Consider the following 26,535-nt stretch of genomic DNA (forward strand, 5'->3'; position numbering starts at 1 on the left):
CAGTGTCAAGCTCTACAGTTCTTTGGGCCATTTACCTCAGGAAACCCCTAGATGCATACGAGGTCAAGAAGGTAATGGTGAGCCCAAATTTAACCATCAGTTCCTTCGGGGGTCAGTGCTAAATGTGGGGGCTCACAGTCTGGGATTTACTGTTACCCCTCGCAACAAAAGAACTGTGGACGTGGTAAATTTAAGGATAGAGGGCTACTTTTTGGACTACGCCATTTTCTGAAAAATGATAGACATCCACTGTTGGCACGTAAGAGTGGGAGGAGCCTGGAAAAAGCCAGCGAGTTGCGCAGCCGGAGGAACCAGTGGGAGGAGTCTCACCTGTTTTGTTTCCCTACACGATGCACCGTGTGAGTGTGTCATGGGAGAAGAAGAAGCAGGTTATGTTTTCTTGATGGAGAAAGAGAAAACGGAAAACCCAGAGATGTTTCGAGTTCCGGGAATGCCACAATGGGACCTCGAATGCCGTCTATGGGAGTTCCTATGGGTGTGAGACTCCCTGGAGCTGTGCTGACCGATTCGCCTGGCCCCTCAAGGGCGTTTCATCCTGTATGCATCAGGAGACATCGAGGCCCTTGGGATGCTGTGTGCAAAATGTGAAAGACTGGCTACAAAAGTGAGTACACCCCTAAGTGAAAATAACCAAATTGGGCCCAAAGTGTCAATATTTTGTGTGGCCGCCATTATTTTCCAGCATTGCCTTAACCATCTTGGGCATGGAGGTCACCAGAGCTTCACAGGTTGCCACTGGAGTCCTCTTCCACTCCTCCATGATGACATCACGGAGCTGGTGGATGTTAGAGATCTTGCGCTCCTCCACCTTCCGTTTGAAGATGCCCCACAGATGATCAATAGGGTTTAGGTCTGAAGACATGCTTGGTCAGTCCATCACCTTTACCCTCAGTTGTATGAATGATTTGTTGGTTGTCTGCAGTACTGGAGCTATGGCCGGCATATCTAAGTGGACAAAGTTATTTGCAGACCCGATAAAGACACTGCAGTTTATTTCATTACAACTGTGGATGCGCAAGGAACAGACCTGATTCTGCCAGTTTCAAGGTTTTATTGGTAAAAAAAAATGACCTGGACTGTGTGTTCTTCTTTTTGGATCTAAAAGAGTTTATTTTTATTTTTTCTTGAAAGTACAAGAACTGTGGGGTAGCTAGATGGGGTCAGATCATAAGAAGTGCCCTGTCAAGACTACCTACTGTGTCACAGTACCTGCTTTAATAATTATGTGGAGGAGGGGGGTAGCGGAAGGAGATCCTGCATACCAGGGGCGTAACTATAGGGGGGCAGCAGTCACGACCGCAACTGGGCCCTGTGCTGCAGGGGGCCCATGCAGCCCCCTCTACATATGGCCGGCAGCAGCATAGGCAGCTAGGGGTACCAGTGCACCATGCGCACAGGTGGCTGGAGGTGGAAGGTGACTAGCAGAGCTCCATGCTCGACTATCGCACTGGCTGCTCTTTAGTTGTGCATTCCCCGCATGACCTCTGTCCTTGGCCGGCTCCTCAGAGTACCCCTCTCCTGCTCCATGCATTGCCGCTCAGTCCGATGTCTGTTCTCCCCAGCCAGAGTCCCGCGCCCCCCCCCCGAGTCCGGCCCACACTGCACTGCATACTTCACCCGGGTAAACAAACTTTAAGCACACAGATGCAGTGCAGCCCTATGAGAGCCAGCTCCCGGAGGACACTGCAGGCTTGTCTGCCAGCCCCCCTCCTCCCCCGTCATACACAGATGATGAAAGGTCTTTCTGGGAGTTATGCTGATCACCTGTCCAGCACACTGGATGGAGCCCAGGCCAACATGGATGAGTGCGCGGCCTGCAGCTTGGTCATGGTGAGTGAGAGGACCCCATCCCCCACACACCATTACATACCCCCTCCATCTCCCCCTGGGGACAGGGGCCCCTTCTCACGTGGGGACAGGGACCCTCATCTCCCCTGGGGACAGGGACCCCTTCTCACCTGGGGGCAGTAACTTCATCTGCCTTGGAGAAAAGGACCTCACCTCTTCTGGGGACGGGGACCACATCCTGCCTAGGGACAGTACCCCAATGGGGCACCTAAAAATTAAAAAAAAACTAATAAAAAAAAACTACTGATGCCAGTGGTGGAAGTACAGGGCTCACAAAGGTCATACCTGTGACCACGCCCTAGAGTTCCACGCTGGACTCGGAGGGAAGGGCCCTGCCTGGGGTTCAGGGGGGCCCTTCATGGTTTCTTGCATCGGGGCCCTGAAGGTTCTAGTTACGCCACTGCTGCATACATAATTCTGTGGAGGAGGAGGTAGTGGAAGGAGATCCTGCATACATAATTCTGTGGAGGAGGAGGTAGTGGATGGAGATCCTGCATACATAATTCTGTGGAGGAGGAGGTAGAGGAAGGAGATCCTGCATACATAATTCTGTGGAGGAGGAGGTAGTGGATGGAGATCCTGAATACATAATTCTGTGGAGGAGGAGGTAGAGGAAGGAGATCCTGCATACATAATTCTGTGGAGGAGGAGGTAGTGGAAGTGCATTCTAGAGGATTCTAGAATCACAGTGGGAGAAAGAATAGAAAGGCAGCCTGAATATGTATGGGGATCCAGCCAATCCCTGGGGAGGTGTGACCAGAAGATGGCTGGGGTTACCATAAATGGGCTGAGAATTGGAGCAGAGTATGTGGGTCCTGGGTCCAGTCCTGCAAGAGGAGTCCTCTGTCTAGGGGATCTGCCTATAATGGTATGCTGCTGGAAACATTGCTTGGATGTCATTGAGGTTATTTTTTCATTTTAACAGATAGATCTTTCTTTCGCTGGTTTTTAAAAGAGAAGAATTGCCAAAGTTCGTTTGGCCTTACTTCTCCTATGGATCACTTCATTCTGTACTCCTGTGACCTATATTCAGCTGACAGCAGCTAAAATCTGCTGTTGGCCAATGTCACTAAGCTAGGCTCTGGAGAGATCTAATCTAGGCTCTGGAGAGATCCCTTTTTACATTCGGGATCCATCCAGATGGTTGAACTGGCAGCTGGCTCAGTCTCTTAGAGAGCCACTGGGATACTGAGCCAGCCACTCCCGTCCCCTCCACAACCCGGTGCTCCAGTGAGCGATGGAGGGGCAGAGCAGAGAGATGACTGACACTCACCACTCTCTGCTCACTGAAGACTGAGAACTGAGCGATCAGACGTATTTAATTGCTCAGTTCTTGGTTGTAGAAGCGAAGGAGGTACCACCTGGTGAGTATAAATGTTTGTCTCTTTTAATAACCATTGGACTTTTCTTTTTTACCATATAAAGGAAACAAATTGAAAAACAAATGTTTTCATTACTTTCAGTTATTAAGTAAATCAAATAGAAAATGCCATCCAGAGCTGTGACAGCAACCACCCCCACCTACTCACCACCACCTTCAGATCTGGTATGGATTTTAAGGGGCAACCCTATGAAGGACGACCCAAACATGATGATAGCCACTCACCAAATGACCACTGCCAGAACTGTCATTGACACATCATTGCCCAAATATGGTCATATCATACACTGCCTTGAAAAAGTATTCATACCCCTTGAAATTTTCCACATTTTGTCTTGTGGAATAGCAGGAAAATGATAAATGGCTTTCAAAAATGTTTACAAATAGATATGTTAAAAGTGTGGTGTGCATTTCTATTCAGCCCCCTTTAGTCTGATAACTCTAACTAAAATCTAGTGGAGCCAATTGCCTTCAGAAGTCACCGAATTAATAAATAGAGCCCACCTGCATGTAATTTAATCTCAGTATAAATCCAGCTGTTTTGTGAAGCCATCAGAGGTTTGTTAGAGAACCTTAGTGAACAAACAGCATCATGAAGGCCAAGGAACACACCAGACAGGTCAGAGATAAAGTTGTGGAGAAGTTTAAAGCAGGGTTAGGTTATAAAAAAAATATCCCAAGCTTTCAAACATCTCACAGAGCTCTGCTCAATCCATCATCGGAAAAAACAGAGGAACAGCCAAGAGGCCCATCGTAACTCTGGAGGAGCTGCAGAGATCCACAGCTCAGGTGGGAGAATCTGTCCACAGGACAACTATTAAGCCCCGTACACACGAGCGGACTTTTCGACATCCAAACTCCGACGGACTGAGTCCGTCAGACTATCCGATCATGTGTGGGCTGCAACAGACTTTTGATTCGCCAAAGTCTGACGGACTTTAGAAATGAAGCATGCTTCAAATTTTCCCGACGGAACTCCGCCGGACCCGGTCCCCGTCGAAAAATCCGCTCGTGTGTATGCTACTCCGACGGACTAAAACCGACGCTAGGGCAGCTATTGGCTACTGGCTATGAACTTCCTTATTCGAATCCAGTCGTACGTCATCACGTTCGACTCCGTCGGAGTTTGGTGTGATGGTGTGTGTCCAAGTCCGTTCGGTCGAAAAGTCCGCCAGAACTCCGTCGGAATTCCGGCGGAACTCCTTTGGAGGTCTGTCGGAGATAAGTCCTCTCGTGTGTACGGGGCTTAACACTGCACATCACCCTCAACACTCCATCCCCACCGTGAAACATGGTGGTGGCAGCATCGTGTTGTGGGGATACTTTTCCAATGGATTTTGGGCCAAACCTGTCTTGCATATACACAGTCACACAGAGTTGCAAATCCGATCGTTCTGAATGAGGTGACTTTCTTACGTCGGAACTATAAATGGTCCAGTAGCCAATAGCTTTCGTTTCTTAATTTATGCTGAGCATGTGTGGCACTTTGTCCGTTGGAATTGTCTACACACCATCGGAATTTAAACGATCGGATTTTGTTGTCGAAAATTTTTAGGTCCAGCTCTCAAACTTTGTGTGTCTGAAATTCTGACGGAAAAAGTCAGATGGAGCCCACACACGATCGGATTTTCCGACATGATCTGATCGCACATTTTTCATCGGAAAGTCTGACCATGTGTACATGGCATTAGAGTCGGCAAAAGACTTGGGACTGGGGTGGAGGTTCACCTTCCAGCAGGACAATGACCCGAAACATACAGCCAGAGCTACAATGGAATGAATTAGATCAAAGCATATAAATATGTTAGAATGGCCCAGTCACAGTCCAGACCTAAATCCAATTGAGAATCTGTGGCAAGACTTGAAATTTGCTGTTCACAGACACTCTCCATCCAATCTGACAGAGCTTGAGAGATTTTGCAAAGTAGAATGGGCAAAAATGTCCCTCTCTAGATGTGCAAAGCTGGAAGAGACACCCCCAAAAAGACTTGCAGCCGTAATTGCAGCGAAAGGAGGTTCTACAAAGTATTGACTCCGGGGGGCGCCATACAAATGTACCCCACACACTTTTCACATATTTATTTGTAAAATATTTTGAAAACCATTTATCATTTTCCTTCCACTTCACAATTATGTGTCACTTTGTGTTGGTCTATCACATAAAATCCTGAAGAAAACACATTTACATTTTTTGGTTGTAACATGACATAATGTGGAAAATTTCAAGGGGTATGAATACTTTTTCCAGGCATTGTATGCTATTGCCCAAATATGATCATATAATACATTATCTCACATAAGTGAGTACACCCCTCACATTTTTGTAATTACAGTATTATATTCTATCTTTTCATGTGACAACACTGAAGAAATTATACTTGTCTACAATGTAAAGTAGTGAGTGTACAGCTTGTATAAACAGTGTACATTTGCTGTCCCCTCAAAATAACTCAACACACAGCCATTAATGTCTAAACCGCTGGCAACAAAAGTGAGTACACCCCTAATTGAAAATAACCAAAGTGGGCCCAAAGTGTCAATATTTTGTGTGGCCACCATTATTTTCCAGCACTGCCTTAACCCTCTTGGGCATGGAGGTCACCAGAGCTTCACAGGTTGCTACTGGATTCCTCTTCCACTCCTCCATGATGACATCACAGAGCTGGTGGATGTTAGAGACCTTGCGCTCCTCCACCTTCCGTTTGAGGATGTCCTACAGATGTTCAATAGGGTTTAGGTCTGGAGACATGCTTGGCCAGTCCATCACCTTTACCCTCAGCTTCTTTAGCAAGGCAGTGGTCATCTTGTGTTTGGGGTTGTTATGTTGGAATACTGCCATTGGACTTAGAGATGGGCAAATCCAAAAAATGTATACTATTTTGGCTGGCCTCAAAACTTAAACAAATCCCTCTCTGGTTCAAATTTAGAAATTCCATGAAAGCATCTAATTCACTACGATCCCCATCCCACAGGAGGAGGATGTCGTCAATGTACCGAGCCCACAGCTTGAGCTGGGGTCTATGGCCAACATAGACGACATCCTCCTCCCATAGGGCCATGAACAAATTCGCCAAGCTGGGGGCATATTTAGCCTCCATCGCTACACCCCTATCCTGGCGAAAAAATCTTTGATCAAACCAGAAATAGTTGTGTGTGTCTGCAAATCTTAAAAGCTCCATAATGAAAAAGATTTGTTTGTCCACAAGGCCGGAATCCCACCTTAAGTAGAATTCGACTGCTAAAAAAACCCAACTCATGGGGAATGATTGAATACAGTGATGCCACGTCAGCCGTTACCAGCCACATGTTATCAGTTGGGATGTGATTAGATAACAGGTTAATAACCTGACGGGAGTCTCTGAGGTACGATGGCATCCCAGAGACCAAAGGCTGCAAAAATGAGTCGATATACCTGCACACCCGGGACGTGAGAGAATCAATCCCACTGACAATAGGACACCCCAGGGGTCAGGTAAGGTTTTTATGGATCTTTGGCAAATAATAAATAATGGGCGTGCGAGGTGCCTTGGGAACAAGATAGGATCTTTCTTTCTTGTCAAGGATACCTTGATCAAATCCTCTCTTGACAATATTTTGCAACTCCTTAAAGCGGGAGTTCCGCCGTTTTTTTTTTTTTTTTTAAAGCCAGCAGCTACAAATACTGCAGCTGCTGACTTTTAAAATAAGGACACTTACCCGCCCAGCGCGCCCGCGATGTCGGCACCCAAAGCCGATCTCTCGATCGTCTCTTGGGTGCTGCCGCCGCCATCTTGGCTATGGGAATCAGGAAGTGGAGCCTTGCGGCTTAATTTCCCGGTTCCCTACTGCGCATGCGCGAGTCGCGCTGCGCAATAAGGATGGTCCCCGCTGTCTCTTGGATCCGTGTGTTTCCCAGCAGACAGCGGGGGACCTGCGGAAAGGGGCGTAGATTCCGCGGAAAGGGGTGTAGATTCTGCGGATATCTTTGCCGGAAGTGGATGCAGATACCTGTACTGTACAGGTACCTGCACCCCCCTCCCCCCTGAAAGGTGCCAATTGTGGCGCCAGAGGGGGGGAGGGTTCCAATGAGTGGAAGTTCCACTTTAGGGTGGAGCTCCGCTTTAAGATATGAAAACTTAGGGTCAGATTTGAGTAGAGAATAGGTCTCACGATCATCCAAGATATGATACATTTCAGCTATATAATCAACTCTATTTAGAACAGCAATGCCCCCACCCTTATCAGCGGGTCTAATAACGAGATCTTTGTTATTGCATAAAGAATCCAGGCCAGCAATAAGTTTAGGTTGTGGAGTAATTTTCTTGGCAGGCATCGATTCGAGATCTTTGAGAATCACATCTCTAAAGACACGAATCGACGGAGCTAATGCCCCCGGGGGGTTAAACAGCAAAGCATTGGAGAGTCCAGAATGGTGATAATTGTTAGGTCTCAATGCCCTATCTTTAATGGGATTGGAGAGCATGTACCTCTTGATGTTTAATTTACGGATGTATTTGTGTACATCCATATAGGTTTCAAACGTATTAAGTCTATGGGGAGGTGCGAACTTCAGACCCTTATTCAGCACGGTCTTCTCTGATTGAGTTAGAACAACCGTGCTAAGATTAAAAATGCCTGTTCCAACTACGTTTTTTTTCTCTTTTGCTCATACTCTTCTCCCCCCTCTAATTCCTCTTTTCTGTCTATAGTCCTTTTGATTCCCTGGCTGGGCCTGTGAAAACCCCACTGATTAGGCTCATGGCACAATGGCCCAGAACCAGCATACTCAAGGCCTGTATTAACAGTAGGGCCCTGTGAACTATTCGGGGGACAATTGTTGGCCACCCCAAACTGATTTGGAAGAATAGGTTCCCTTTCTTCACTGGGACCATTCAAATCCCGCAAGGGATAGAAGCTATTCTGTGGGTTACCCCCAAAGTCAAACTCATTTCTATTGTCAAAATTAGATCCTACAGCATCCTACTCCCACCACCATGCTTGACTGTAGGCAAGACACACTTTTCTTTGTGGTCCTCACCCGGTTGCCACCACACACCCTTGACACCATGTGAACCTAATAAGCTTATCTTGGTCTCATCAGACCGCAGGACATGGTTCCACTAATCCATGTCCTTAGTCTGCATGTCTTCAGCAAACTGTTTTCGGGCTTTCTTGTACATCATATTTAGAAGAGGCTTCCTTCTGGGACAACAGCCATGCAGACCAATTTGATGCAGTGTCCCGCATATGGTCTGAGCACTGACAGGCTGACCCCCCACCCCTTCAACCTCTGCAGCAATGCTGGCAGCACTCATACATCTATTTCCCAAAGACAACCTCTGGATATGACACTGAGCATGTGCACTCAACTTCTTTGGTCAACCATGGTGAGGCCTGTTCTAAGTGGAAACTGTCCTGTTAAACTGCTGTATGGTCTTGGCCACCATGCTGCAGCTCAGTTTCAGGGTCTTGGCAATCTTCTTATTGCCTAGGCCATCTTTATGTAGAGAAACAATTCTTTTTTTCAGGTCCTCTGAGAGTTCTTTGACATGAGGTGCCATGTTGAACTTCCAGTGGCCAGTATGAGAGAGTGAGAGTGATAACACCAAATTTAACACACCTGTTCCCCATTCACACCTGAGACCTTGTAACACTAATGAGTCCTGTGACACAGGGAGGACAAATGGCTAATTGGGTCCAATTTGGACATTTTCACTTAGGGGTGTACTCACTTTTGTTGCCAGCGGTTTAGACATTAATGGCTGTGTGTTGAGTTATTTTGAAGGGACGGCAAATTTACACTGTTATATAAGCTGTACACTGACTACTTTACACGTGTAATTTCTTCAATGTTGTCACATGAAAAGATAGAAGAAAATATTTACAAAAATGTGAGGGGTGTACTCACTTTTGTGAGATACTGTATGTTACTGGCCAAATATGGTCATGTGACTATATTAAGAGAATGTCACCACTATTGTTGATAACAGCTAGTGGAGCTGTCATTCGTTGAGTGCTTGCCATTGCATTGGGGTCATCAGGGGTTTCTTTTGCCGAGTGTCATTCATAGTGATTGACAATAATCTAAATCTAAAACAATTTTGTTTCTTAGTCTATAGACACCATGTCAGTAGAATCTTCTCCTGATGAAGTGAATGAATATTAACAAAACACATAGAGACTTGTGATGCGCTTTGTTCCAGTTTCTCATTCTGTGGATCCTGAACACGAATATTTGTGAATAAGATATGAGACGTTGACTACAGTTACAACAAATCAGCTTGTTGTTTTTATATTGACATGTCTTTATCTAAGTCTTTATCTAATAACAATCTTTGAAACGACTTTGTGCTGTGTTGTATCTCTTATAAAGTCCTATGGGTACATCATTTCAAGTCCATGATCACAATATATAGAATATAGAATATATAGTTTAAAGATGAACTCCAGGAAGCTTGACAATCCTCTCTTGCAGTAAAGCAAGGGCAAGGGTTACCTGGTCCAGGGGGCATGAAAAAGTAGATTGAAAATGGATTTATCTACTGATTTTCAGCTCCATTGTGTTGCAAGAGTGGTCCAGACAATGTCTTCGCACCCAATTCTCTAGTAGTCTAAGGTCCTCTGATGTCATCAAAGCTGATATAGGATCCATATCCTTCTAATACACATGAAGGCTCCAATGAACAGTCCATTGCCGGAGCATGGGGGAGTGCCATTTTCAGACAGAGTGATGGATTGGGTTAGTAAAAGTTATTCCCTACTGCAAGGGAGAAGTTTCAGATATCCCAGAGTTGACCTTTAAGCTTCTGTAAATTTCATGGTTGTCCTTTTTTTTCCCCAGGAAACAGTTCTTGCTGCCCCAAAGGCTGGCTACCAATTGGCTCCAACTGCTACTATTTCCCAAAAACTCTGGAAACTTGGGAGAGGAGCCGGGAGGGATGTACTAAGAATTACAGCATTCTTCTGATCCTGGAGAACAAGGATGAATTGGTAACTATCTGGAGCTCTGGATGTGGTGGTCCTGACAGGTGACAGATCCTCTTTATTTGTTGCAAACACGGAGTAGGTACAATGACATACTACAACATTTAGTGAGAAAATACAGCAACTTTTACGGTGTCTCTTGTGTGAGCTTCCATGTTGCTGATATTCCCACCTGCTAGTTGAATGGAGTATATATATATGCAGTGCTGGGACAAGGTCATCTAGAGCCCAGGGCAAACAAGCTAAACTGCACCCCCCTTCCCCTAGATATGTGCGCAAAAATCCCCCCCCCATAAAATGAAGCACTAATCTGCATGCTTACTCCATAAGCATAAGCATGGGGGGTTGTTTTTCAGGGGTTGTGCTTGGCCCCTTAGTTCCAGTGAGGGGAACTCTTAGGGCGTCAGCATACTGAGACATTTTGGACAATTTCATGCTCCCAATTTTGTGGGAACAGTTTCCTGTTCTAAAATGACTGTGCACCAGTGCACAAAACAAAGTTCATAAAGACATAGATGAGCAGGTTTGGGGTGGAGGAACTTGACTGGCCTAACCTCAACCCGATAGAACACCTTTGGGATGAATTAGAACATCCTGACCACTTCTGGAAGAATGGTCAAACATTCCCATAGACACACTCTTAAACCTTGTGGACGGCCTTCCCAGAAGAGTTGAAGCTGTTATAGCTGAAAGGGCGGGCCAACTCAATATTGAACCCTACGGACTAAGACTGGGATGCCATTAAAGTTCACGTGTGTGTAAAGGCAGGCATCCCAATACTTTTGGTAATATAGTGTGCTCTGCCCTGTCATGGTGTGAAAAGATTTGTGTCACCCAGGGTTTTCATTCAGGAAGATTGAGGGGCTCCAGGGTGCCCTTTTTATACGGAGGAAACTGGAGCTTGCTCGGAGGTTGGTAAAACCCGGTTTGGGTTTCTGATGCCCAGAGACTTCAAAGAGACTTGGAAGGGATGACATCTTCAATCATGAATCCAAGTTTTGGGGACAACCAACACACTTATTTCAGGGCTTTTGTTAGACATGTGACAGAGAAATGCTATATAGTATATATAGAACCTTTTTTTTTTTTTTTTAGGGGGGGCGCTTGTGCGATCCTTCTACTTTAACCTACCAATGTAAAATGGTGACAATGTTTCTTTCGGTGTTATATTTCTGCTAAATAGTTTTCATCTCTAATCTAGGATTCCCTGCTGCCCTTCATGGAAGGAGATAGATACTGGATAGGATTGCAACGGGACACCCAGAACAGCAGTCACTGGCTGTGGATAGATGGGGCCCCTCTCACATTCAGGTGAGTGTATCCCCCCCATTAAGGGGGCTTGGTCCTCAAAGAAACATGAAACAAAATAATACCACTCCACTTCCCCATCCCACTGAGGGATCATGTACACAATTGTTAACCATCTGAAAAAAGCGATCCAAGAAGGCATTATGTCATGTTGCGGCCCTACTTAGTTGAATAAGTCACATTCGGAGGGGGGTACTGCCCACCAAAATCAACAGGGGGCATCATTTTGGCTACAGGCAGGTGTACATGATCATCCACTGCCTTTACAGCTGAAAGAGGAGCTTCAGTCACTTCCCCAAAAAAAATAAACGTCAGCAGCTACAAATGCTGTAATAGCTAACTTTTAATATAAAGACATTTACCTGTTAATAGATCCAGTTCCGTCCTCACCGGAACCCCATTCTTCACAAAGCTTTCGAGCTCTAGCACTGCCATGTTAACTAAGGGAAACTGGCTGTGAAGAGTAACGCTAACCTTGTGCAATACACACTCCTGAGTCCTGCACCCTGTGCAATACACACTCCTGAATCCTACACTCTGTGAAATACACACTCCTGAATCCTACACCCTGTGAAATACACACTCCTGAATCCTACACCCTGTGCAATACAAACTCCTGAATCATACACCCTGTGCAACACACACTCCTGAGTCCTGCACCCTGTGCAATACACACTCCTGAATCCTACACTCTGTGAAATACACACTCCTGAATCCTACACCCTGTGAAATACACACTCCTGAATCCTACACCCTGTGCAATACACACTCCTGAATCATACACCCTGTGCAACACACACTCCTGAGTCCTGCACCCTGTGCAATACACACTCCTGAATCCTACACTCTGTGAAATACACACTCCTGAATCCTACACCCTGTGAAATACGCACTCCTGAATCCTACACCCTGTGAAATACGCACTCCTGAATCCTACACCCTGTGCAATACACACTCCTGAACCCTGAACCCTGTGCAATACACACTCCTGAGTCCTGTACCCTGTGCAATACACACTCCTGAACCCTGCACCCTGTGCAATACACACTCCTGAGTCCTGCACCCTGTGCAATACACACTCCTGAATCCTACACTCTGTGAAATACACACTCCTGAATCCTACACCCTGTGAAATACACACTCCTGAATCCTACACCCTGTGCAATACACACTCCTGAACCCTGCACCCTGTGCAATACGCACTCCTGAGTCCTGCACCCTGTGCAATACACACTCCTGAATCCTACACTCTGTGCAATTCACACTCCTGAGTCCTGCATCCTGTGCAATACACACATTACTGAACCATGCACTCTGTGCAATACACAGTCCTGAACCCTGCACCCAGGGCAATATACACTCCTGAACCTACACCCTGTGCAATACACGCTCCTAAGTCCTGCACCCTGTGCAATACGCACTTCTGAACCCTACACTCTGTGCAATATACACTGCTGAAACCTACACGTTGTGCAATTCACACTCCAGAATTCTGCACAGCATGTACTCCTGTGACCTGCATCTTGGCCAATATGCACAAGTGAGTTCTCTGTAGACTGACCACGGATGCATGATGCATTTTTCCCCAATGATGCTGATGCAGCACCATGTTTGCTCTTAGCAACACCACTGATGCAAAGACATTTTCTTCCTTCCTGTGACACCACTGAGGCAGGGACATTTTCTTCCTTCCTGTGACACCACTGAGGCAGGGACATTTTTTTCTTTCTATTGACTTCACCAATGCAGAGGCATTTTTCCCCACTGACACTGATACACCACCATTTTTTCTCTTAGCAACACCATCGGCACATGGGTATTTTTTCCATTCAGTGACACCACCAATGCCCACATTGTCTATGAAACAACATGAACAGACAACTGAAAATGCAGAGCCACCTGGCTCCCTTGTCAGCATTACTGCTGCTCTTCTTACCAGTCCCTCTCACTGTGTTACCCAACTCTCCTGATTAATTTGGCTCACTTAGCCTTTAGTCACGGTGTCCTGCTGCAAGTCCACTCCTGGCCTCTGGATTTGGGTTCCCTTGACCCCCGCTAGGAATTGTCTTGTCTCCTGGAATGAGACCTCCTGTCTCCTGGTTGGGGCACCTCTGACCCTGGGTAAGACCTTCTGTCCCCTGACTCCTGTATGGGGCTCCTCTGACCACTGGTGAGACCCTGTGTCTCTTGACATCTTGGTGGGGATCCTCTGACCACCGGTGAAACCCTGTGTCTCTTGACTCCTGGCTGGGGCTCCTCTGACCCCTGGGTGAGACCTTCTGTCTCCAATATGGGATCTGTCTCCAAACTGGGGGCCCTGAGCTTTCCTCAAGCTTAAAGAGGAAGTAAACTCTCCCACTCTGATGCTTCTTTCCATTTAGTCCATTATAATAAGTCATTCTGAGTATAGCCACTCTAATCCAGCCCAAATTGCATATTACTTACTGTTTAAAGAAACTTAAAAAAAATAGTTTCCAGGGGTTAGGCAGCGCCATCTTAAGTATTGTTTTCTGAGTCCACAGTGGAGTGTATTTCCGCCCTTACATTGAGCACTTCCTGTACTGTTAACCAAGCCTCCTTCTCAATCCAACGCTTCTATGGCAAACCTGCTTCCCTGTTCATAGCTGACTTGTTTTATTTCATAGTATGTACTTGTGCTGATTACCTATCGTTTGCCTGTAAGACTGCAGTACTGCTGTCCCATGCCCTGGTTTACACTGTATGTGAGGTCACATGGTCACATGGTGTGTAGAAGGAAGCTCTGAGTGATTAGCACTCTCTTGGGGGTCAGTTCAGTGTTGTGCCATAGGAAGTCCTGATAACAGATAGATAAGACATAGAGAGTGTGCCGTAAATCAGGGGAGATTTGGGCATGCTCAGTGACAATATTCTAAAGAACAAAAAGGATTACAACAATACTAAGCAAGTAAGGAGATATCTACAAGCAGTGTTCATTAGGGTTATGTATGCTGATTTACATGGGACAAAGTTGTGGGGGAGGGTTTACAACCACTTTAAGTGTATAAAGACCCTGCAAACCTGTGTACTTATATAGGCTGCAGGCACCTGGTAAATCTAGACATGTGCGCACTGAAATATTTCGTCCGAAAAATACATTTATTTAGTTACTCCCGAAATTCATTTTTATTTATTTTGTTTCGTTAAAAAATGCATTCTTCCGAAGATCCCAAATAATTAAGGTCAAATCTGTCATTGAAGACTTATGGTGTCTGTCGAATGTTCTAAGAAGATTCGACGGAGCAGCTAAACTGTACAACGCTGCAGTCGTACATTTCCGGTCAAATGTCCCGCCTACAAGCTATAGTAGAATGCCAATGTTGTATGACACTAGTAATATTTCTATTTATTAAGTATTATTACTAGTCAACCAACATTAGTAATTCTTCTATAGCCTATGGGCGGAGCATTTGACCATAAATGTCCGCTCGCGCCGACTGCTTCATCGAATCTTCATGTCAAATCTTTCCTCTCTATGTCGAATAATCTTGGACTAATAGAGTTAGGTTAGGCACATTCAACCTTTTTTGTTATTGTCTCTATAATGTCGAATCGTTTCTCTCTATGTCAAATCTTTTCTCTCTATGTAGAATAATCTTGAACTAACAGAGCTAAGGTTAGGCACATTCGACCACAGGTTCGATGGACAGAGATCGCTATTGTCAGCGTCATGTCGAATATCCTATCCATATCGAACTGTTGGAACGAAAACGAAAAATAAAGCATTTATTTATGTCGGATCTTTCGATTTTCGGATTCTGCACGTTTGTTATCGTTTACCCGAAATTCAGACGAAAACTCATGCACATGTCTAGTAAAATCTGGACACAGGATTGAAGGTTCCGTCCCACCCAAGACACTTTTGGAACCTTCAAGCTCCAGACCCCAGTCCAGAACTACAGAACTTGGAGAAAAATACACAGCTTTCTCTGCTCAGAAACGATAATCTGGAACTTCACATGAACCCGTAATATGAACGCTGTGCCATATTCTCCTACATTTTCATAGTGGCAGAGCCTTGCCCTGTCACACTGGGTTATGTGATGGAGTTGCCTGGAGTGTAGGGAGAAAATTCCTCCAAATTATTGATCCTGCGTCTTACCACAGAAGTATTATTGTTATATCTTTGAGCTTGAGCCCCCGCTGCTATTCACATGCCCCAGTCATTCCAGCCGCAAGAATACACATTATTCTTGCTGCTGGAATCCAGTGACTTCATGAAAATAGCTGTATGAAGGAGGCCTAAAAGTGTAATATAATTTTTTCTTCATTTTGCAGTGCGTGGGCTGAAGGGGAACCCAATAACGAGAATGGTCATGAAAACTGCACAGAAATGAGGAAAAGCATTCGGTCATTGAATGACGTCCCATGTGACATTAAGAAACATTACATATGCAAAGCTCTGTCGAGGTGCTAAGATATTCTCTGTATACTGTAAAGTCTCCTATCTTTATGATATCTGCTTGCATGCCCCAGGAGTTCCATGACAGTACTAGGAGGTTAGGTTGTGGAAAACCATTTGCTTTTGCGCTATGTTTTATTTCCATTGATTGAGCCCATACGTTATGGGGTCTATATAGATATATATATATATATATATATATATATCTCTTCACTAAGCGAACGTCTCTTAGCTGCCATGAATAATCCCCGTAATTTGCCTAATATGTGTTTTTCCTATGATCATCAGCTACTAAAAAGAGGAGGTGGTTGGAAGCAGCGATTGTCGCAATGGGCGGCGTCTGCTGTCACCTCCACTACTGCAATACTAAACCACCTAATAATTATGTGCGAAAATTGTAGATGTGAGTGGACTATGGCTGAAATTTGGAATACTGCTTTTTAGGAATATACAGACCTTAACAGGAGGGGATAGAGTGAGACCCCCCCCTCCCACCGGGTATAATAATAACATGGGGCGAAGGGTCTGCAGCCCAAATTGCCCCAACAAAGTGTATTGCACTACATGATGCAGCCATGATATTAGTCTGTATTTTTTATTGAGTTTTTTCTGACTGCTGAGAAATAAAGTGTTAGAAAAGCTGTGATTGGCTCATTTATTTTTTATGTTTACCTAAATGTTCACTGCCTTGGGGGGACAAGGCACCAACGTCCAAAATAAATAAATAAGCAAATAAATAAATAAAAATTCCATTTGGTGGAGAGCAGCAATTTTAATAATGCTTAAAGTGAAACATTAAAAAATGCAACATGGGGAATGCCCCAACTCCACCTGTAAAGTGGCGGAGCATCTGTAGGACGTATAGAACCTACTGCAGCAACACGACATTTACACAGAAAAAAATTGTGACAGCTCCCAGCCGGTTACTCCTGGTCAGGAATTCCATACTTATCCTAGATGAGGATCTGATACAGATGTTAATAGGGGAACCCACATAAAAAAAAAATACATACCAGACCCTTATCTCCGATGAAGGTGTCAAGTCTGGTCAGGAATTCCAGACTTATCCTACATGAGGATCTGTGTGCTCAACATGATTTATTAGAACCAAAATGACAAGTATTTATAATACAGTAGAAGACTAAAACCTAACTTAATTAGCATGAGCTAATTATCTAATCATTGACCCAGACTAATTGTCTGAGAGATAGGACTTTTCAGGGTAAGACTTTGTCTCCTAGCTCACCGATTGACTATTCAATACACATTGCCATAAACATAAACACAGGGTTAATTAGCACAAACAACAATGTGTGGACTCTTACAAGCCAGACTAGACTCATTTACACAACAAACGGGTGGCTGGAGTTGATGACATTAGCATCTAACAGTTTGTGTCCCAACAGTGTGATTCAGTCTATTGCTAATATGGCAAATACATATCCAGAGTCTGTGTGTCTTGGGAGGGGGACATGGATCTGAATCCAAGTAACACCTTAGGGGTCCCCAGGCATCCAGCTCACAAAGAACACCATCCCCCAAATGACAGTGTCCATAATCGCAAGGCAAGAGGTTCGCATTCAGTCCCCTCCAAGAGCCTCGGTCCCAGCTAGGTCTGTCACAGTTACACTCCTTGACTGAACCCCAGGGTATTGGATATGTCCAGTCAGTGACTAATCTCCTCTCCTGTCTTTACTGGTGTAACTTGTCCTGACTCTCCATCTGTTTGATCCCCCGACATCCACTTCCCAGTAATGTCTCCCTGAGGAGAAATTTCAACTTCGTAAAACCTGATAATCCTGAAATCTTTCTGGTGTTTCTGAGTAATGTGCATTTCTATCTGACCTGGATACAGTTTTCCTGTCATCTGATATATGGAGATCATTATTAGCTGTATTTACATCCAGTAATATGTCTGCAGCTCCCTGTATATAGAAGTATACATTTCCCTCTGTTATTATATCAGATAATGTGTGTAATGTGTGTGATATCCTAGCCACATCCAGACCCCCTCCATCATGGAGGAGCTCCTCATGTCTCTCTCTGTCCTCATTATCTCCATCCTCAGTATCACACAAGTCACCTGTGTCTGATTCCTGTAAGACAGTCAGTGGATCCATCACGTTACACAGCTCCTCAATGTGACGCAACTTCCTGGACAGCTCCTCCTTCTTTATTTCCAGATCCCGGATAGAGATGGAGATCCGCTCTGCCCTCCTGGAGATTTCCCTCAGGACTCTCTTCTCCAGGTCTTCCAGACGTCTCCTGAGATCTCTAAACAGGACAGTGACTCTCTCTGTGTCACCAGCTGCTTCTTCTTCTACTTTCCTCCTGTGTTCCTGCAGACTCTGGACTCTTTCCTCCGTCTCCTCTGTCTTTGTCAGAAGTTTCTGCAGAACATTCTTCTCAGAAGCCTCATCCAGTGACTTCATCTTTTGTCCTGTGTGTTCTCCAATCACACAAAACTTACAGATACAGGACTCATCCTCAGTGCAGTAATACTCCAGGATCTTCTTATGGACGGAGCATTTCCTGCTCTCCATGGACAAGGTGGGGTCACATAAGACGTGTTCTGGGGACTTTTTGTGGACTCTCAGGTGTTTATCACACAGAGAAACCTCACAGAGCAGACAGGATCTAACAGCAGGTACAGGAGAGTCCACACAGTGAGTACAGAAGACCCCGGACTCCTCCTGATGTGGCTGAGCAGACAGGAAATTCTCCACTATGTTACGTAGTGTTATGTTCCTGTGCAGTGCAGGCCAATCCTGAGACTTCTCTCTACATTCAGGACAGGAATGTCCTCCAGACCCCTCCTGTGTATCCAGCACACGATCAATACAGACCCGGCAAAAGTTGTGTCCACATATCCCATTATAGGTATAAATGTATAGACGGACGGAACATTCCAGCTCAGCTATGAGATCAGCAGACACCATCGCTGACAGCAGAAGAGAAATGAAAGTGACACTGAGAGTAAATGTAGTTCCACATTTTTTTATACAGGGTGAGGCTTAAAGTGGCTGTTAACCCACTCATTTAACTTAATATAATCCCGTGTGCTTGCTAATGTTGTGTGCTTCTGTCTCTGTGATTTATAAAAAAAAAAGTAGTATATACCTGATTTCAGAGCGCAGCGCGGCACTCACGTGACCGGTCAGCTCTCCTCTCCCCATCTGCCAGCTGCAGCAAGCAGGGTTGAGATTCGCCTGCTAACGTCAAGAGATCCGGCCATGTGAGCACCGAGCCGCGCTCTGAAATCAGGTATATGCTACATTTTTTTTTGTTTTTATAAATCACAGAGACAGGACTAGCAAACACACAGGATTATATAAGATTTTAAATGTTATTTCAGCAGCAGGAAGGGAGGGGGCGGGCACAGACACAAGAGCAGAGGGGCAGGGAGGGAGGAATGGGGAGAGAGGACAGAGGAGAGCACCGGATGACAGAGGCATGTAAACTGACCACGGTGTCAGGGCTTAGCAGTCATGATATACCGTGGTCAGTTACAGGGGGGGGGGGGGCGGAACCAGGCAGTATCAGCCAGGTATTTCAGGTGATACAAATTACACAGCACAAGCACCTTTCTCTATAACATGCTTTAAAGGAACAGGATATAATTTTTTTTTAGGGCAGCAAATGCTTTAAAGTGGTTGTAAACCAATATTGCACCTAACTTAGGAAAATATTTTGTCCAAAATATTAAATACCTCTGTTACGACAACAATATTGTATATGCACATACAAATTGCTGATAACAGATATAAATGTCCAAAAACAAACAAAGTGACTGGTGCTCAAAAAATGTCCAGTGCTTCCTGAGAACTAATTTAAAAAAAAAAAGGCTTCTTATTTACTTGCAAGCTGGTGTTGGTGATTCTTATCCGTGCTCCTATTGTGAATGCACTCACCAAATAGCCTCCTCCCCCTGGGGTATTGCACGGTCGCAGTATATGCCACTGTGTAGCACTCCTTGGACCCCTGGTGCGTACTTCAGTGATATTGGCAATATTTCACTCATTCGCCATAGGGAGAAGAGAAGGGATGCCCATAGTGTAAATCCATAAAAGTAATTTTATTTCATAAAAAGTAGGAGATATTCTCACATTTGATATAGTGTTGTGAAAGCATTAACAACATAAACAAATGGAAGCCATCAGAATCATAATCATGGCTGACCGGAAGTGACGCAAAGACGTTTGTAACTCCGCCCTATGCGTTTCGTCAGTCTGATGTCAGCTCGAGCGCCCATCTTGCTACACCCCCTGCCTTAATATAGCACACGGTGTCTCCAGTGCGCCTGCGTATAAAAATAGCGTGGCCATTTTTGGTAAGATATTGAAGACCGAAGTCCATACAAAGACATGCTGGTAGGTTAATTGGATCCTGTCTAAATTGTCCCTAGTATGTATGAATGTGAGTTAGGGACCTTAGATTGTAAGCTCCTTGAGGGTAGGGACTGATGTGAATGTACAATGTATCTGTAAAGCGCTGCGTAAATTGATGGTGCTATATAAGTAATTGAAATAAATAAAATAAAAATTAAATAATAGGACAAGAACTAATAGAAAATATATCAAATATGTGGCGGCCATTCTTATTGGAATGTTATGTTACATGAAAAGTAATTTTAATAAGAGTTAATTTTATATGGAAGTCCGCATTTTAATTATTAACTCATAGGTCTCAATACATATTAAGCCATCAAAGTGCATACGATGTGCAGCCTATATAGCAGGGATATGCAATTAGTGGACCTCCATATGTTGCAAAACTACAAGTCCCATCATGCCTCTGCCTCTGGGTGTCATGCTTGTGGCTGACAGAGACTTGCTATGCCTCATGGGACTTGTAGTTCTGCAACAGCTGGAGGTCCGTTAATTGCATATCCCTGGTATATAGACTTGCAAAAATTTGTAAGAAAAATAAATATAAATGAATTTTTTGCATCAAAGGAGAAGAATCAGAAGCCTATCTCCCATTTCAAGCACTCCAACTTAAGGAATAATTCCACATTTAAGTCAAAAATGCAAAATAACAAAAGTCTACTGGTTTTCAAAAAGATGGTGGAAAACAACATTAGAAAATTAAAAGTAAACAAATCAAAAAGAACTAAAATTTGGAACACCGTCAAGGAGATAGAAAAGAAAAAAGAAATAATCATCCGCCTGGCCGATAAAGGCGGGGGTTTAGTTATATTAAATAAAAGGGACTATGAAGCAGAAATGGAGAAATTATTGAAGACACCAAGCACATATAAAAAACTCAAAGGGAATCCAAAAAGCGAATATGAGAAGAAACTCAAATAATTTGTAAAACGTGAAGATAGGGGAATTCTAACAAAGAAAGAAGCCAGATATCTGGCCCCAGAAGTGGTTAAGCGGTGATTTATTATGTCCCCAAAATTCATAAAAATCAATCAAACCCTCCAGGGAGGCCAATAAGTGGCATAGACTCATTATTCTCAAGACTAGGAGCACACATAGATGGATACCTAGAACGAATGGTGGCGGAAGGAAGATCTTACCTGAAGGACATCAGGCAATTAATTGCAGAACTTAAGAATTTTAAAACACATGAAAATTACATATTGGTAACAATAGATGTAAACTCTTTATACACGAACATTATACAAGAAGATGGATTGAGTAGTGTAGAATAGGCCTTGTATAATACTGATTTAAAAGAGGAACACAAATCAAATACATCATGGAAGGTCTAAAGCTAGCCATGAGCCACAACTATTTCCGGCACAAAGGAGAATATTATACCCAAACGAAAGGAGTTGCAATGGGGGCAAAATATGCCCCCAGTGTAGCAAGTCTGTTTCTAAATCGGTGGGAAGACGAACAGATATATATATATATTGCGTACATAGAGATAATCGGAAAATGTACCGTCGATGCATAGATGATATTGTCATAATATGGGGAGGTACAGAAGGAGAGCTACAAGTCTTTTTTGACTAAATAAATCAAAACATCTAAGGTATCACCTTTTCAGGAAACTGGAGTAAACAAAGAATTGATTATCTTGACTTGCAAGTATATAAAAACAATGGACATTTATATACTAGAACATTTTTTCAAGACCACAGATAGAAATGGATACATTCCAATGAGCAGTTGACCCCACCCACAGTGGATTAGTAATAAAGGGGCAACTAATGCATCTACACAGGAATTGCAGTAACCCAACTGATTATGACGAGCAATAAAATACAATAATTAATAGATTTGTAGAAAAAGGTATAACAAAAAATAATTAGTGGCATTAAAAGAAAAAGTAAAGAAAATGGATAGAATTGCGATAATAGAAGGAAAGTAAAAAAATACCAGGGGTGTGGCTTGACGCGCGGGAGAGATGGCAGCCTAATCGAGGAGTTTCGCCAGACCAACTGCCCAAAAGAGCACCTCTGCTGTTAAGCATTCAACGATGAGCAAGCAGAACCGCTCTTTTCAGCACACTAGATCCCACCGACACACTGTTGCTTCAGTAGGGAGAAAGATCTTTAAGAACCAGGCAGTGGTACAGAGGATTACAGCGGGAGGCAAGATGGCGCCGATACAGCGGGACGAGGAGTTCAGCGAGGACTCGCAGTCTGCCTTGGAGGAGGGAGGTAGGAGAAACACCAGACCAGACCACCCTCTCACTTATGAGGACATGCCAGGCTTTGCTGCTGATATTAAGGCCTCATTTTCCGCAGCCATTGCAGACTTAAAGACCAACTTATTAGTACTCACAGAAAAGATGGCCACTGCTGAGACTGCAGGAAAACACAGAGACCAAGCTATTCACAGGCTGGACAGAGCTGTTTCATCTCATGCTCTCCACTTTATTGAGATGAATAGACACCTTGAAGATCTCGATAATTGGGGGAGGAGGAATAATATTAGAGTGCGCGGAATCCCGGAGTCAGTTAATGCAGACCAAATTATCCCCGCTCTTCAGAGGGTGTTCAATAGCCTCTTAGAGATACCAGAAGACTCGGCTATTGATTTGTTAGAGCTCATAGGGCCCTGAGGGCCAGAGGCCCAGACACCCTCCCCCTGCGTGACATCATCTGTTGCTTGCAAAGCTTTTAACTCAAAGAGGAAATCATGCTTAAAGCTTGCAGAAATGACCAGATAATCTTTAACGGGGAGAATATTAAACTATCCCAGGACTTAACGCAAATTACTCTGAGAAAGCGCAGAGCTCTGCACCCCCTCCTCGATGCATTGAGGGAAAGAGATCTCTGCTATACTTGGAGCTTTCCATTCGCCCTGTTGGTGACATTCAACAGTAAGCAACACACACTCCGAACCCCTAAAGACCTCCCGGAGTTCTGCAGCTCACTACAACTAGCCCGGATTGAATTGCCGGAGTGGTACCAGGAGTTTGTATTCCTGCGGAGGGAAAGGAGTCCCCCGCACTCACCCCTAGCTACCCCAGAAAAACACCTGCCGAAGAGACAGAAACAGGGCAAATGGGATGGCACGGGGCAGAATCCCCGCAAAGTAGAGCGCACTCTTCCAGGAACCAACCGGATGACTAAACACTTGAGATCTAACCCATAATATCTAAGTTATCTGTTCAACTTATGAATCGGTTACCTACATTGAAACTTTCTCAAGACAATGTTCCCTTGGATCTTCACCTTGGGATGGGACCCTAGTTACCCAATTTGGTTCCCTGCTCTCTATGTTTTCACTCTCCCAGGGCAACAAACATTAGTGATGCATTACAGATTTGGATCAGCTAACCCCTTAGTAGGATAGACCTGAGGATTAAAGGAATGCAGCCATGTTTTATTTACCAGGCCTGCGACTTAGGTTTCCCTCTCAGGCCCCGATGAGACCAGTAGCTAACCCTTGGTGTGACCGGCCCCTCTATAGTTATCACTTTTCATGTTCGGGGAGGGTTGATTCTATGTCTAGGGCCCAGGGACCTCACAAGGGTCTTTGGACGATACAAGGAGTGGAGAGCTTATGAGGATGCATAAAAAACTTGCGGTGACAGAGCCGGTATTAGATGATCTGTAGAGAAAAGTTGAGCTTGGATGTATCTTTTCCCAGCTGATATCTTGATCAATGTTAACATGCTTATTGAGTGACTTGTCGGTGGGTGGAGGAGCGAGGGGAGCAAAGGGCCGTTGGGCTTCTCGGCTGCACTCGCTCCCTACTGAATACTGAATATTGAATACTTATAGTTGAAACTACAGTTTGTACCAGTTTAAGGATTGCAGAAAATGTTACTCTCAAACTTCTATATGGCAGTGAGTAACAAACACTTAGGCACTCTTGATTTTCCAAGTTGGGCAGTGGTCTGGATGTTCTGAATACCAGACAGTTGTGTTCTTGTTTTTACTGGTTATTATAATTTTAGCCACATAGGGCCCGGTCTCTGCTCGCGGGTCTCCCCCGCTCCCACAAATTGGGTTAATCATTGTAATTGTATGATAACGCACTAAATATCGACCCATCCGCGTGAGATAATAACCCGGAAGGGTGGAACACACTACTCCCGCTCTATCTGTTCTATCTACTCTTAGACTCTACCTTTACTATCTCTGCATTTCCTCTCTTACTGGATACCCATATCCTTCTCAGCTGTAGACTAACATAAGTGTCTCCTTTTTTTGTAGCTTATTTTTTATTTTTTTTGTGACTGCCAATCCGACATCTCTCTCTGGGCCTGCGTAATGGCCTATTCCACACTAGGGAAATCGCCCACGGTGGTCTCCCATAACGTCAAGGGATTAAATATTCCAGAGAAACACAGCACTCTCCTGAGAGAATTGAAAAAAGTTAAGCCCAAAATAGTTTTCCTCCAGGAGACCCATTTTAGGACAAATCAGGTTCCCAGGCTCACGAACTCCTACTTCACAGAAGTGCATCACGCCACAAGTGACATCTCAAAATCTAAAGGAGTGTCAATCCTGCTGAGCAGGGATACGTCCTTTGAGATAACAGATAAAATTGTAGATCCAGGGGGTAGGTAAATTTTTCTGAAAGGTAGATGTTCGGGAGTGCCAACCACCCTAGCTAATGTCTACTTCCCCAACTCGGGCCATTTGCCCTTTTGCCAAAAAATGGTGAAAGAACTAGAGGGCTTCAGTGCAGGCCATTTAATCCTAGGGGGGGATTTTAACATTCCCCTCAATCCACTAGTCAATACATCAACTGGGAAAACGTACATAACTTTCAAGGTTCTCAAAAGAAACGAAACACTCCTCCACACACTAGACCTAGTAGACATTTGGCGTTTCCTACACCCAGAAGACAAAGATTACTCATATTACTCAGTCCCACACAACCGCCCCTCTAGGATTGATTATGTTTTTATCGCACAGAGGGACCTCCACATGGTCAAAGAAGCTAACATAGGGTTACAGACAATATCTGATCACGCCCCAATTTCCATGAGCCTAAGCTTGGTAGAACTCCCCCCCCCCTCTGGTATGGGTGCTTGGAGACTGAATATCTCAGTAATATCAGACCCAGCTCTATTACCCAAATTGAACACAGCATTAAAAGACTTTTTCAACCTCAATGTTACGCCGGGAATAGACCCATAAATGTTATATGAGAGGGGAATTCATTAGGTTGGGAGCACAAAAAAAGAGGGAAAGAGAAGGCGAAATCTCAAAACTGACGCAAACAATCAGACGTTTAGGATCCCTACACAAACAATCTCTGACTACACAATCAGCAACGACCCTCCTGGAAATCAGGAAAGCCCTTAAACAACTGCTAGACTCCAAAACTAGACAAATTTTGTACTTCCGGAAAAATATTTACTATGAGTACGGGGATAAACCCGGTCACCTGCTTGCCAGGGCACTAAAAGGACCCACCACAAACAACAACATCTTAAGAATGAAGAACAAGAGGGGAGCAATTGATAGAACAAACGACAAAAAAGCTCAACACTTTCAAGAATTCTTCACTAATCTTTATAACCTCCCACAGGCCACAGGAGGTGAGGTGGGACAGACCACAGGTGATACGAGAGTACCTCAGGGACTCTGGTCTCCCATCACTCACAGCAGAGGATATTGCCTCACTGGAGAACCCCATGTCACGTACCTTACAGTGGAGTCAGACTGCTGAGGGTGACCTCTCGCACGGTTCCGGTCTCCACGCCCCTGAGGATGGGGACAGGGAGCGTGAGGACACGAAAGGGTGCAGGTGCCTGTAGGTGGAAGAAGAAGACCTTGGAGATGCTGGGTCCTCACGGTAGAAGAGGTGTAGACTGGTCACGTAGGTAGGCACCGGAAGATCAGCAGGTGTGCAGGAAGCACTACGTGTCGGTAACAGGCAAGGTCGGCAACTGGCAGGCAATGCGGTACAATAACAGGAGGCAGGTGCGTAATCAGGAACAAGCAAGGGTCCGGTAACGTGCAAGCAAACGAGGTACAGATTCAGGAGACAAGCCAAAGTCGAAAGTCCAAGCCGGGGTCAAAGGTAGTCCAGGAGATAGTAGCACGGGGTATCCAAAGAGTGGGTATCAGGAACGGGTCACAGGAACAAGGATCACAGGAGCAAAGTCACAGGAGCAATGATCAGGTCTTACAGGAGTAGCTGAAGACGATCCAGCATTGGTGTCAGGT

The 26,535-nt window shown here is 44.6% G+C and overlaps 1 protein-coding gene across 4 annotated transcripts in view; it reads left to right on the forward strand.

The window, feature by feature from the left end:
• Positions 1 to 16,585, forward strand: part of LOC143961947 (CD209 antigen-like protein C) — a 321,050-nt gene extending 304,465 nt beyond the window's left edge. For all 4 annotated transcript variants that reach the window (XM_077471285.1, XM_077471289.1, XM_077471287.1 and 1 more), the window contains 2 exons: positions 11,415 to 11,524; positions 15,818 to 16,585. In XM_077471285.1, coding sequence (XP_077327411.1) covers positions 11,415 to 11,524; positions 15,818 to 15,956 — 249 coding nt within the window. In that variant the 3' untranslated portion in view covers positions 15,957 to 16,585. The remainder of the gene's footprint in view (positions 1 to 11,414; positions 11,525 to 15,817) is intronic.
• Positions 16,586 to 26,535: the final 9,950 nt, after the last annotated feature.

This window comes from Lithobates pipiens, unplaced genomic scaffold (assembly GCF_037356315.1).
Source record: "Lithobates pipiens isolate NorthernLeopardFrog02 unplaced genomic scaffold, aLitPip1_a1.2 Scaffold_8, whole genome shotgun sequence".
NCBI classification, from domain to species: domain Eukaryota; kingdom Metazoa; phylum Chordata; class Amphibia; order Anura; family Ranidae; genus Lithobates; species Lithobates pipiens.